Raw genomic sequence first — 15,089 nt, 5'->3', positions numbered from 1 at the left:
ATAACGTATACAATGATATATCTCGCTGTCCATTACGTTTTTCATCGGCGCAGTTTCGTATTAGAACATAGCTTACATACATTAAGTACCTTTCTGTTTCCTGTATTAGAAATGGATCACTATGAAAATATTCTTTTTCAAGAATGAAGGTCGTTAAACTCGAGAAAAGTCAGGAAGTGTTATATCGGTGGATAATAGTGGTGCCATACATCACGTGTAAAGCAATAAAATAAAATTATAAAATCTTCGTGTGCTTTTCTCAACAGAGATGACGTGGCCAGCATTGTATTTAGGCACAGATTCCAGCGTAAGCATATTCTGAGCCACACTTAGGAGCGAGGGTGTTGTTGTCAAATTTGTAAACAGACACGAGTTGTAATATCCAAGCCTACATTTTATTCAGACTAATATTCACGACAGCGTTATGTTGTGAAATGTGCATGAACATTAATCGTATTCTCGTGATATTAATTTTGTAAAAAAAAATATATCTCAGACAATATTTATGGAAAAGGATAATGAAAATCTCGGTCTTTTGTTATCCATGATTTTTCTAGAAAGTCCTTCTTGTTCGAACTGTTGCACTGATAGCATCTGATTGATATCTCGTAATACAGAGGTCTGTAAAAATCTGTGTTATGTTGCTAATTCCATATCTGATAAATAGAGTTTATATGTCACTGAAATGAATCTTTGTTTGGAGTTTTATTTCATAGTAATTCTCGTCCTATATAAATGTTTTCTGCTCAGCTACAAAAGAGCTTAGCCATTAGCGCTATTGATCTATAGCGCGGTTTACTAACAAAGCTGAATAATAAGCGATTAATATTGAGTAATATATATGCATATAGTGAAGGAACAAAAAGATTTACTATATATCATTTGTTAGTAGCAAAGCAGGTCCTAAAGCAGAATCGATAGGTGACTGGCTTATGTTAGCCGCCATCTTACTGAAATATTGCACCGGCAGTTTTAAATTGATTTTCTATACAGACATGAATGTTGTTGGTCATAATTGGACTAATAATTGTGTATTGGTGCCCAGAGCCACTCTGAGGTAATAAATTCAGGTTAGGAAGACAGTAACTCTCCTCGAAATATCAGTTACTATTAATGACAGTGCAGCTCACTCTAGAATAAATGATAATTAATTGAAACCCTCAGCTGGCGACAGGTGTTGTTGATATAACTCGATGGGGACAGCTGAAAATATCTATTAGGTACATTATGTATGTAGAATTGTGGACAGTTGGGAATGTGGGTCTCACGGGAAGCGTGCAAGGGATAAGATACTGCAGTCGCACTATTCATCTGTGTCCTCGGTGGCTTAGATGGGACAGTCCGCTGTTAGCAGCGGTGGGGCAAGGTCGTCGTGCCTGTGTCCCCCTGTTAGCGCACCGCGCGCGCGAGTGTTTACTGTTTATCTTCCGCTGCGGCGAGTGACACGCGTCCGTGTCTCGGTAGTGCCATGGCGCACTCGTATCGCAAGTCCACCATTAAGATCACGTTTCAAGCGGACTATGCAAGACCTCGAGCACTTGACATTGAACGTTTCATCCGGGAAGAACTTCATATTGCACCTCAAGACATCATTGGGATCCACTTTTCTATAACACAAAGTGTCGTCTACATAAAAATGATCAATGACAAGGCGTGCACTGACGTTGTATGCCGACACGCTCATGGACTTAAATTCAAGCATTCTGATGGTCACGTAGGAACTGTCACGATCGACCACGCTGGATTAGGCCTTCGCACTCTGAGGGTCTTCGAGCTGCCATTCGAAGTCCCGCCAGATGTTGTGATGACAGCTTTCAAACCATACGGCAACGTGCTACAGGACCTGCTCAACGCAGCAGACATCGACATTGCGCTCCTTCAAGAGGTGTATGTCACAGACTTCAAGGGACCCTATGGCTACAAGACTTGGGTCTCACATGCGTCTGCCAATGGCAGTGGTGTGGCGATCCTCCTCCGCGAAGGTATCACCGCAGAAGACGTCGAGTATCTCCCTGACGCCAGAGGCATGGCTCTTACTATCCAAGGAGTCAAACTTATTAACATCTATGCACCGTCAGGATCTGGTCGGCGTCGCGAACGATCCACCTTTTTCGCTCATACAATCACGCCCCTCTTTATGGGCCGTCAGGACGCCTTGATAATGGGAGGGGACTTTAACTGTAGCCAAGCACCTAAGGATCAGTTACCACACAATTCTCCCTGCGCAGAACTTACGACAATTATAAATAATCTTCAATTGGTGGACTCGTGGGAACATGTTTCTGGCGATCGGCCCGGATTTACTCACTACACCAGCCATTCCTCCAGCCGCATCGACCGGATTTACATCTCGCGCTCCATAGCTGTGGGGACAAGAGCTGCCGAAGTTTGGCCCACAGCTTTTTCTGACCACGAGGCCTACATCTGCGCTATTACCCTCGGCCGCCAGAAGGTATGGCACAGCCGTGGTCTTTGGAAGTTGAACGTCGCCCACCTCGCTTCTCAGGAATGCCGCCGCCTTATAGAGAACACGTGGGACTCATGTAGCCGCCGGCGTGGTACCTACCGGTCTACACTGTCGTGGTGGTTACTCTGCGCCAAACCAGCCCTCCGGAAGACCTTGATAGGCTACGGCCGAGATGTTGCAGCATGGAAGAGACATACCATGGACTTTTACTACAGCATCTTTAGGGAATGTACAACACTACCGTACTCATCTGCACGGCAGGTGACGGTGAACCGTGCCAAGGCACAGATCATCAGATTAACACGTTGCCACCTTGAGGGTGCGATCGTCAGAGCACGCACTCAAGACAGAGTGGCCCAGGAGGAACCCTCTATGTACCACGTCATTGCAGAACGACGACGCCGACGCAGGACACTGATCCAAGCTATCACGACGGAAGACGGACGACGCCTTGATACCCAGCGCGACATAGGAAACGCCCTTCATGCTCACTACACTAGGCTATACTCGGAACGTCGACATCCCCCAGAGGTGATCGCCGAAGTCTCTCAACTCACTTATGGCTCGATCTCTCCCACAGCGGCGGCGGATTTGACAGCAGATGTAACGGAAGAGGAAATCATTGAAGCAATACAGGCTGGGGCTGCTCATAAGTCCCCGGGACCTGATGGCCTTCCTCTGGAATTTTACCGGACGTATCAACAATTGCTGGCACCAGCATGGACTGATATTTGCCGCGATCTTATGTCTCCCACGACGCAGATACCTGGGGCCTTCCTAGAAGGACTGATTGTGCCTATACACAAACCACGAGGCGGATCCAGGATCAGTGACTATCGGCCCTTGACCTTACTCAACAGTGACTTGAAGATTTCACCCGGCTTCTGGCGGCACGCCTAAAGCGATCTGTACGATGTGTTGTGTCGCAGGATCAGGCATCGTTAGGTGGTGCCCATAATATTCGTACTGCATTGTGCCGATATAGAGATATGATCGCGCTAGCCAAAGCTCGCCAACTGCCAGGAGTTTTGGCCTCACTCGACTTTAGCCAGGCCTTTGACAGAGTCGACCACACATTTTTGATGGAGGTACTGCGACACATGGGGTATCCGGACGTCATAGTTAATGTACTGATGCGTCTCCTACGCGGCGCGACGTCCAAGGTGTTATATAATGGTCGTCTTACGCCGCCGGTACGGATCTAGCGATCGGTGCGACAAGGCTGCCCTCTTTCGGCGATATTGTACGCCCTCGTCTTGGAACCACTCCTCTGCGGCCTCCGACAACGCCTGACTGGAATATCCCTTGGTGGACACACTTTTTGCTGCACTACCTATGCGGATGATCTGGTACTCCTTCGCAATAATGACGAAGTTCGTGCAGCACTGGCGTGGGTGGCGACCTACGGCGCGGCATCGGGGAGCCATCTCAATCTCCACAAATCACACGCCCTGTCTATAGGCAGAGGCCTACCCGACGAGAGTGTCGCACCGCTAAGAATCAGTGACACAATCCGCTGTCTTGGCATTGATTTCACATCTGATATGAAGCGTTCAACAGCCCTTAACTACAGGCGTTTATTGAATCAGATGAGAGCAGGAATAAGTGACCACCGTCTGCGACATCTAGATCTCCTGCAACGGACACGATATGCTAACGTCTATTTGGCGTCACGTATCCCCCATTTTGCACAGATACTCCCCGTACCACCTACCCTGGCTCACCGCATGTTGGCGGTTTTGGGATCCTTTGTTAATACGGGCATGTTATTTAAGATTCGTTACGAGTCCCTAACCCTCCCAAGGAGCAGAGGGGGTTTAGGCCTTTGTCATGTTCAGAACAGAGCGAAGGCCCTGTTCGTCAGCTGTCACCTGCAACTGTGGCGACGAAGTCCGACGTGCCTCACAAGTCTCTTACTTGAAGCCTTACGACCAATCTCACTCGCACCCCCTGTGATGATATCGGACATCCCAGCACCTTTCTTCTACATTAGCCAGTTCTTCCTTGAATTAAGCTACATCCGCACCGCACTACTACCCCCACGCTTGATGATGACGAGGGCGATATATGCTGCCATGCAAATGAACCGGACGCCGAATGTGATTGAAAGCAAACACCCCACTACAAAGTGGCGCGCTGTGTGGCAGGCAGTGAATGCCACCACCCTTGATACTGACGTGCAATCTGCATGGTACGTAACTGTTAATGGGAAACAGTTGTGCCAGTCCCGCCTACATCACATCCACCTAGCTGATTCACCCTTGTGTGCCGCATGCCAAGTGATTGACATGGATGAACATCGTTTGGAATGCGGGTCGGCAAAGGACGTTTGGTATTTGGTGCGTCAGATATTGGCTTTTCTCACACGCACGACTCCCGACAGGATAACTACCCGATCACTTTTTTTCCCCGATGAGATTTATTTCCCAAGAGCAAAAACGAACTCTGTGACGTGGATCAGCGGCCACGCTGTTCACTACCTCTTCGGTAATGGCGAAAAGACAGTACCCGATTTTTGGTATTACCTCAACGAACGACATTGTGCGATCGTCAGGAACCCTAAATATAGGCAATATTTTTCTAATTTTCTTTGGAGCGCATTCCATAATCCGCCTCGCAGCTGGATTATCGATGACATGAGAAGATAACCATAGCACCTCTTCCCAATTCCTTTTTTTTTTTATGAGATTTGAACAAACAACGGAAACAACACAGCAACGAGAAGACAGTCATCGAAAAATTCGCAGCGGGCTATAGTATGGAGCATCCTTTGTCGTAACGGGACGACTTCCTATTATTCTGTTTATGTAGCCGAAGAGGAACGGCCTTCCTTTCATACATTTGTATAAAAAAAAAAAACAGATGGATATAGCGTCTGCCATGTAAGTAGGAGATCCCGGGTTCGAGTCCCGGTCAGGACACACATTTTCCGCTGTCTACATTGAGTTATATCAACAACGCCTGTCGGCAGCTGAGGGTTTCAATTAATTATCATAAATTAAAGTTATATTGTGAATACAGTGAACTTCTATGAATGAAACAGCATCTTACGTGATATAAGTTCTTATCTGCTGATGTGTGAAGCCTGGTTATTTTGTAACAAATTTTATGAAATACACTCCTGGAAATGGAAAAAAGAACACATTGACACCGGTGTGTCAGACCCACCATACTTGCTCCGGACACTGCGAGAGAGCTGTACAAGCAATGATCACACGCACGGCACAGCGGACACACCAGGAACCGCGGTGTTGGCCGTCGAGTGGCGCTAGCTGCGCAGCATTTGTGCACCGCCGCCGTCAGTGTCAGCCAGTTTTCCGTGGCATACGGAGCTCCATCGCAGTCTTTAACACTGGTAGCATGCCGCGACAGCGTGGACGTGAACCGTATGTGCAGTTGACGGACTTTGAGCGAGGGCGTATAGTGGGCATGCGGGAGGCCGGGTTGACGTACCGCCGAATTGCTCAACACGTGGGGCGTGAGGTCTCCACAGTACATCGATGTTGTCGCCAGTGGTCGGCGGAAGGTGCACGTGCCCGTCGACCTGGGACCGGACCGCAGCGACGCACGGATGCACGCCAAGACCGTAGGATCCTACGCAGTGCCGTAGGGGACCGCACCGCCACTTCCCAGCAAATTAGGGACACTGTTGCTCCTGGGGTATCGGCGAGGACCATTCGCAACCGTCTCCATGAAGCTGGGCTACGGTCCCGCACACCGTTAGGCCGTCTTCCGCTCACGCCCCAACATCGTGCAGCCCGCCTCCAGTGGTGTCGCGACAGGCGTGAATGGAGGGACGAATGGAAACGTGTCGTCTTCAGCGATGAGAGTCGCTTCTGCCTTGGTGCCAATGATGGTCGTATGCGTGTTTGGCGCCGTGCAGGTGAGCGCCACAATCAGGACTGCATACGACCGAAGCACACAGGGCCAACACCCGGCATCATGGTGTGGGGAGCGATCTCCTACACTGGCCGTACACCACTGGTGATCGTCGAGGGGACACTGAATAGTGCACGGTACATCCAAACCGTCATCGAACCCATCGTTCTACCATTCCTAGACCGGCAAGGGAACTTGCTGTTCCAACAGGACAATGCACGTCCGCATGTATCCCGTGCCACCCAACGTGCTCTAGAAGGTGTAAGTCAACTACCCTGGCCAGCAAGATCTCCGGATCTGTCCCCCATTGAGCATGTTTGGGACTGGAAGAAGCGTCGTCTCACGCGGTCTGCACGTCCAGCACGAACGCTGGTCCAACTGAGGCGCCAGGTGGAAATGGCATGGCAAGCCGTTCCACAGGACTACATCCAGCATCTCTACGATCGTCTCCATAGGAGAATAGCAGCCTGCATTGCTGCGAAAGGTGGATATACACTGTACTAGTGCCTACATTGTGCATGCTCTGTTGCCTGTATCTATGTGCCTGTGGTTCTGTCAGTGTGATCATGTGATGTATCTGACCCCAGGAATGTGTCAATAAAGTTTCCCCTTCCTGGGACAATGAATTCACGGTGTTCTTATTTCAATTTCCAGGAGTGTATTTTGACAGGAAAAAATACATAAGTGTTGTGGACAAGTGGTAATGTAAGACAAAACTCTTCATTTTGCTCAAAGAGAAGTGTTGCCACCTCGAATAACAATAGCGTTAAATTCTACAAACAATCTGCAACCAGTAAAGAGACTATTATACAACAGCATTGAAAATTACTAAAAATCAATTACTCTTGTTTAGTTCAGATTACTTATCATACATATAGCTAGTTTGCTGGTTATATATGATTACTTCTGTGCATGAACTTAGTGCCATTTACACTACTTGACAGACAACATCGCTATACGTTTCCAGGTGGAGATTTCTTTAACAAAATGAGGATCATTAGCCCGGAAAGTCAGTGATTAAATAAAATCTCATGTTACATTAATAATAAGTAAGTAGTTTTATTGTAATCTTACTGAAATTGTCCAGCAAACCATACATGCTACAGAGTTCATAGCAATCCTGCTCTAAAGATGGAGGTTTATCAGCCAAAATCGATTATTAGCACATTTTAATTTTATGTCTTATTGCGATTTTTAACAAAAAATTGTTTAGAGAAAATATAACTTTTCCTAACTCAATAAGAAGCGCGTCAATGAATGATCGTCGTTTTTAATTAAACGATCGCTCGTGTCAGGCACCTTTAAGTATTCCAAATAATTCTCACTTATAATTCCATCTCAGCTGCACATTTTAATAAGATTATGTGTTGTGGTCATTCTGCATCATCTTCGGATATAACTAATTGCGTCAACAACCCCACTTGTCTGTGTTTGTATGAACAATAGGACAAGGATGTTCCTCATTTACATAAAGGAAACTAGCTCTTCAATAAAATGAAAAAAACTTTGTCAAATCAGGTGCCTAAACATTAACTCTTTCATCGTAGTACCTACTATAATGATTACTATCGAATTATTATGAAATGCTCCGGCCGAGGTGGCCGAGCGGTTCTACGCGCTACAGTCGGCAACCGCGCGACCGCTACGGTCGCAGGTTCGAATCCTCCCTCGGGCATGGATGTGTGTGATGTCCTTAGGTTAGTTACGTTTAAGTAGTTCTAAGTTTTAGGGGGCTGATGACCTCAGAAGTTAAGTCCCATAGTTCTCAGAGGAATCTGAACCAACCATTATGATATGCATACTTCAGTTTCACTGTGCCTCCATCATGTGGGTGTGGCATCTGAAAACTGAAGTTCCACAAACGTGTTTCGTGCTATTACCAAAGACCCTGTTTGTAGTGTCAGAGATAAATTAATTTATATGCTCCATATTGAGTTAATTAACAAAAACTTTAAATTTTCCTTAAATCTACCTTTTAATTATTTCCAGAGTTGTCGTACTTCAAGGAAGGAGTAGGGAGAAAAGTTTTTACTATAGGATGAAAATTTTACCGAATTAATGGCACTAATGAGTTGCACTTATACCGTTATCTGTGTTTTGTATATATTATTGTATGCAGCACGAATTCACAACTTATCTATGACATTATGCCTCAGCAACAAACTCAGTACTAAAAACTGTCAATTTAAATACAGATGATTCGTTACGAAATAAAATCGTATATATAGTAGTAGTACAAACCGTTTTTAAAAATATAACAAAATATTTTGTTCCGTTAAAGCACCTATGTCATTTACAGTATTTTCTTTGTCTGCTTTTAAGGACGTTGTCAAATATGTGGTATCGCAAGCTGAAATTACAATCACAATATTCCTCTGCAGCATCTGTCTCTTTAGAAACACGATGAAAATTTTCTTTTGAACTGTTAATTAGTACTTTATATTCGATTAAAATTTGACCTATCTTCTTCCTCCAATGACCAACGGTATGTATCAAAATATTCATCGTTTTACCTTTACGTACATTGCGCACTATCGTGAGAGATTTTACGATATCTGATACTTGCTGTCGTTCTTCTTTTAAAATGGGAGTAAAAGTCCTTAAGTTCCTCTATTAATAATAGGCACAATCATGATCGTGGTGAATAAATGAATTTAATAGCTGTAAAAGTGGAAACTGAAGTCATTTCTAAAACATAAAAACAGACTGATAAAAACTGTGGGACTGTTGTTACCTTGGTCCAATCCCGGTCATTGGCCAGGTCGAGGTAGTTGCCGTAGCCGAGGTGGTTGCAGGCGCAGCGGCAGTCGCGAATGTGCTTCAGCACCATCTCCTCCTCCTGCTCCCACGGTTCCCAGTCCGCCTGACGACACACAGAAGACTGGTGTCACACTCTAAGGCATGTGTAGAAACACACATTATGTGACCCAAAGCGTCTGGACAGCTGTTGGTAGATATTAATACACGGAGTGTACAACCTTATGACGTCATGAACTATGCTGAGAATAATTTAAAACAGATGTCTGAATCATTAGAATTAAAAACCAGTCCAAGTTGCAAACTTTTACTGTAAATGCTCTTTACACTTTTTTGACAGCTTCGGAAATGCCACTGACGACCTTCTTAGATGATCTGAAAATAGGTCTCGGCCCGAAACTAGTCATCGAGCGAATAAAAATTAAAAATTTGCAACTTGAACTGGTTTTTCATTCTACTGATTAACAAAAGTTGCTGACCCAAGCTACTCCAGCATGCTGGAAGTTTGCAGATGTCTGAATGTCTATGGAATAATGACAAACCACACTGACTCAAGAGCAGAAATGATAGAAGAGGTTACAGATGCTGTGGTTTGGAGCGAAGTATACGTTCTGTCTTACCCCAAATGTGATCCACTGGGTTCAGATCGGGACTCAGAGCAGGATAGTCGATTTCAGAAATGCAAAAACCATTGCTTCCCAGATGACGCTTTATGACAAGGTGCACTGTCATACCGATACAGTGAAGGCCTCCTTAATTGTACGAGGTACAAAGTACTGTACAACTTTTTCACAGCCTTCCGTATTTGGCATTTTTGTAAGTGGAACAAGGGGCCTACAATTACCACTAAAAGCACCCTCACATCGTAATACCACATCCGTGTTTCACTGCTGGCACTACGTATGACAAGTAACGTTCTCCAGGAACTCGCCAAACACAAACCTTCCATCAGATTGTCACTGCGCATGGCGTGATTCATTACTCTAAATCTCTCGTTTACAGTCATTCATCATACTAAGACGTCACTGTTTGAACCACTTCATTCCAGCTCAGCACTGACAACAGAAAAGTAGAGCTCATGAGGGGGCATTCGACCACTGTACGCCATTAGTTTTAACTCTCTGCGCACAGACGCTGTTGTAGCCGGGTTGATGTTAGTAGCTTGGAACTCATGAGTGGTTGCAAAATTCTGATTTCGTGTGAATATTTACAAGGACAATTCGTAATGCTCACGTTCCCTGTCTGGCAGTACATGAGATCCGCCTGGCCTTCGCTGTGGCTTGCACTTTCCTTTCGCACTACACAATCATATCAACAAGTCAACCTTGGGAGCGTTAGAAGGGATGAAAATTTTCTGATGAGCTTATTACTGGGGTGAAATTCAATAACTTGCCCAAGTCCGAAGTCGATGAACTCTTCTGGCTGACCCAGTCTGCTGTTCTTATCTCTACTAGCAACACAATACCCCCCCCCCCCCCGCCGTCTTTATGATGGCCGTGACATCTGTTCGTCGCCTCCGTATTACATATGGGTGTCCGATAACACTCTATTGGCTCAGGCACAAAGAGATATCGCTGTGGTTCCAATATATAAAATTCTTCATTCGAAACATTTGAAGAGAAGTTGTATGAAGATGGGCTATGAGGAAATGCCTAATGCTCTACCTCAATTTCAAACAACTTTTTAGGAAGAAAAGGATGTACTTGTTTCCTAAATGGAATATCCTTTACAACTGACAGTCATTGTGTGTATCTGTATGCTGCACTACAGGTTATTTGTCATTTACATAGTCTTTTCTACGACTGTTCTTGGACGAATATATTCTGAAATATGAAACAGGCAGGTAAAAAGATCTTGCTATGGTTTTAGCAACCAACTTTTACGAAATCAATAAAGCAGACCACAACAGGGACAAACAACTTAGCATCAATTAATGGGACAACAAAATTAGCATGGGGGTTAAGCGGACAAAAAATTTGCGTGAGTAAAATTAAAAAAGAAAAGAATTAACAGGAGTAAAGTGTACAACAAGATTTTCAGATTAAAATGGATAGCGATAAAGGTAACAAAGCATGTGTGATTTCTTAATCAGCTTTCCACAATCAAGATTTAACAATTTCAAAGGTGTCCTTCAAACATGCAACTACTTACTATAGTTACTAATGATTCTGTTCTTTCCCGAAAACTGAAGTGCTCGATAAATTCAACTTATAATTTATGATTGTGTAAACATTAAACGTTCTGAAATACGTGGATATTTAAATACCATTGGAATAATGTTTTATCAGTATCTTCATCCACAAAAAAAGTTTTCAGTTTCCGAGAGCTACAACTGCAGCTTAAGAAATAAAGCAGGAAGGAGTTTCCTTGAAGTATGCCAGCTCCAAATACTGAATAACATACATCAAAAGCCCCTATTATACACATAGTATGGAGTTTCTATAGAAACTGCAAAGGATAATTGCAAAGGTATCCTCCAGAACAGTCTTTTAGATAATCGTTAATTAGCTGATTATATAATTAATTTAAATAAATGAATTATAATGAATAAATAGTTTCGTATGACATTTCAAAACATTGACAAAATAGTGGAAGGAAGTTAAATGGCCTACTAGATGATGAATACAATCCCGAGAGATGAAATACAATTATTTATCTAAGAAATTGCTGTATACAATCAGATGAATTTGTACTGTTAAATGCGGTAAATAAACGCAGGAAAGAATCATGTCTATATAAGTTGAAATCTTGAAGTAAGTCTAGCATTCCACCACCCACGATATCATCACCGTTAGTGGTGTTAAGAAAAAAAGTCGTGTTACGCACTTCTGTCTTAGTTCACATCATAGTATATACCCTAGAGTGTGATAGCGAAGTCCTATCCTACATGTGCGTATGAAATAGGGGACTGAATCAGTTTTGTTTTTTTCGATGTCAGTCAGCAGACCACCTTATGCTATGTGTTTCTTAAATATGCCGTATTTGTATCTTCAGTGACGTATCATTAAACACTGAGCTTTGAAAGATCAAAGTGGCCTTTTCCGATTACCGGTGACAGCTGTAACACCTTCGGACCAGAATATTATTCATTATCGAAATAGGAGTGCCTTATAGTACAAGTTCTTCCGTTTCCACAGCCGACTGGTGCCATGGAGAGAGCAATACCACTTCATAGCTGCCTCCACTGCCACTTCAAAAACACTTTGGTCAGATTATCGTATCACCGACAGCGAAAACCGAAAAATAAAATAAAGAAGCGACTTTCACTGTGTCATAATTAGTGAACAGAAGTTATATGTAGTTTGGAAGACTCTAGTAATGCAAAACAAAATTTATTGATGAGGACACCGAACAACTAAAAATTGTCTTTTTTTGTGACAATCATGAAAACCGATTAACGATTCTAATTAGTACCTCTCATACAGGTGGTACTGTCGCAGTATGGGAATCTCCATCGCCATGTGTTGCTATCTGATGAGTGGGACAGGCGGTTGAAGATCCCTGTTAATAGGCGCCCGCTCAACAGAGCGACACATGTCAAAGTTGCCTGTCTGGCCCGGACTGGATCTCCTCAGGCAATGTGACGGCACTAATTAATCCATGAATGTCCACTGCTCCCACATTTCCCTTCTGTCGGTTGTGCCCAGTAGTCGAAGAATTTCTGTCGCAGACTCCTGCATTTGCATCCCGAAATTAATATCTATTTCAGTGAAATGGTGGCACTTCTAAACTGTTGGGTAGACCACTTGAAAGGTGGCTACACTGAGCCACAGCGCCAAAAATCGCGCCAGAGAGAGTATTGTTCCGCCGCCTCCAGGGGCAGTGCGTGTTGAGAAGTAGCAGCAGGCAGTTCTTGCAGAGAGTTCTTGCCGAGTAGTTGTGGTGGACACAGCTTGTAGCTGAAGTGGGATGAGATGTGGTAGCGCAGAGTGTTGTTCCATGTTTTATGCAGTTATTGATGGGAGAGATAGCAGATGTTGTTCCAATGCAGATATTGTAATGATCTGAGTGCTTTTCGTCAATATAAATTAAGGTAACTAACTACTGTTCTTATTTTCTTATTATTTGTGTGTCCTGAATAATGCTTCATTACAGGTTCAGTCAACAAAGCATCTGGCTTGTGTTCTTGTATTAGAGTGTAATTTTGGTTTTCTTGCACAGTTATAGTATTTCTAATTTTCCTTTATCACGTCAGTATAAATGATATTTAAAAATTCTTGTCTTGTTGAAGAAGAACCGTGCCAGATGTGCGTTGAGTCACACTACCACACACAGAACAGCGACACTTGTGCCTTGTTGGTTTCGTAGGTCTTATAGTTGCTGGGGACTTAATTAATTAATTGTGTTAACAGAAAATTTTCTTACATTCTTTGTTGTCATTCTATGCAGTCAGATAGCGTAACAATTAGTTGTCAGGGCCAGCCGTTTACGAGACTTGCGTAATCGGACATACAGCTACTAAAAAAAAAATTGCATTCATTTTTATAATTAAGCCCCCATGCACGTGGCGACCGCTGCTTCGGATCGTCCCTTGGAATCTTCTGATTGGAAAAATAGTAGACAGTAGTATTGTTGTAGTAATTTGTAGTTTAGTAATTGTAGCTTGTATTGCATGTGTAGATTTGGTGATTGTCATTCTTCTATTGTTCGTTAATCGTGTTTGAAGGAAGCATTTCGTGTGATTGATATTGTTGGTGATAAAGTGTCATTGTGTATAAATTTCATATAGTGACGAGTTTTGTACATTTTGTAAATGATTACGCGGTCGATGAAAAAGGCAAAAATGATGGATAGTGAGAATGACGAAATTGTTAACATGGCGAACTCGCTAACACAGGACAACAGTGTGATGGATAATGAAGTGGAAAACAATGTAATAAGTCGGGAAAATAGTCCGGAACCATTTCAAAATTTTTCTCAATCAGAAAATTCACAGAACCCGAGATTAACGACAGAAGATTCTGGAATAGTATCGAATACAGATAGCTTTATGGCTATGCAGAAGGAAGTTAGTTTTGTGGGAAATGTTAGGGGCGAAAAGAATTTCGAACAAGTTAATCTGGAGCAGTTGATGAGTGCAATATTAAATTTACGAACTGAATTAAAAACAGATAGGGGAACAACGGAGCAGTTTCGATCTGAATTAAAAACACAGATGGGAACTTTGCGATCTGAATTTAAAACAGAGATAGGAACAATTAAAACCGAGATGGGAACTTTGGGGTCTGAATTAAAAACAGATAGGGAAACAATGGAAACACGGTTAGACTCATTGGGATCACAGTTAGGATCTGAATTTAAAACAGAGATGGGAACTTTGGGATCTGAATTAAAAACTGATATGGGAACACTGGAAACACGGTTAGATTCACGAATAGGGACATGTTTCAAAAATATGAAAGATGAATTAAAGAAAGAAATTCGAGAAGAAGTACAACCGATTTTGAATGCTCACAATAATAGATTAGTTGCAGTAGAGATTAGACAAAGGGAACAGGATAGAGAACAGGAAGAAAGAGATCGCGCGATAGTACAGAAATTTTCAGAGTTAAATTTACAACGTGCGAAAGATAAGGATGAAATATTTGAGAGAATCGAGGAATCCGTACCAAATGACAGATTAAATAACCTAACACAACAGTATGAACAGTTAACTAATAAATGTGTTAATACTGAAACCCGAGTCGCGACACTTACGGAAGACGTAAATAAACAGAAAGAACAAATAGGTGACTTATCGGAAAGAGTGGAGGAGATTTCAGATAAATTGACAAATCTTAGTTTAAATGGGGACAGAGATTCAGATGATACAGCTCCATTGCCATTTTCAGAAACCGAAGAGTACCAGAGCATAAATAAACATGTTGAAAATCAGGGAAAATTTAATGAACGCGTGAAAAGGGAATTTGAGGCATTAAAAAAGCAAGTAAAACAAATTGAAGGCGAAATCGTAGGAAAAGATAGCAGAAGAAATTTAGAATCACAG

At 43.1% G+C, this 15,089-nt stretch overlaps 1 protein-coding gene across 1 annotated transcript in view; it reads right to left on the bottom strand.

The window, feature by feature from the left end:
- Positions 1 to 15,089, bottom strand: part of LOC126092242 (dipeptidase 1-like) — a 704,929-nt gene that overhangs the window by 641,736 nt on the left and 48,104 nt on the right. The window contains exon 2 of the mRNA XM_049907748.1: positions 9,081 to 9,209. Coding sequence (XP_049763705.1) covers positions 9,081 to 9,176 — 96 coding nt within the window. The 5' untranslated portion in view covers positions 9,177 to 9,209. The remainder of the gene's footprint in view (positions 1 to 9,080; positions 9,210 to 15,089) is intronic.

Source organism: Schistocerca cancellata, chromosome 7, assembly GCF_023864275.1.
Source record: "Schistocerca cancellata isolate TAMUIC-IGC-003103 chromosome 7, iqSchCanc2.1, whole genome shotgun sequence".
NCBI classification, from domain to species: domain Eukaryota; kingdom Metazoa; phylum Arthropoda; class Insecta; order Orthoptera; family Acrididae; genus Schistocerca; species Schistocerca cancellata.
The sequence above is the reverse complement of the archived record's forward strand: the minus strand, read 5'-3'. Positions and strand labels throughout refer to the sequence as shown.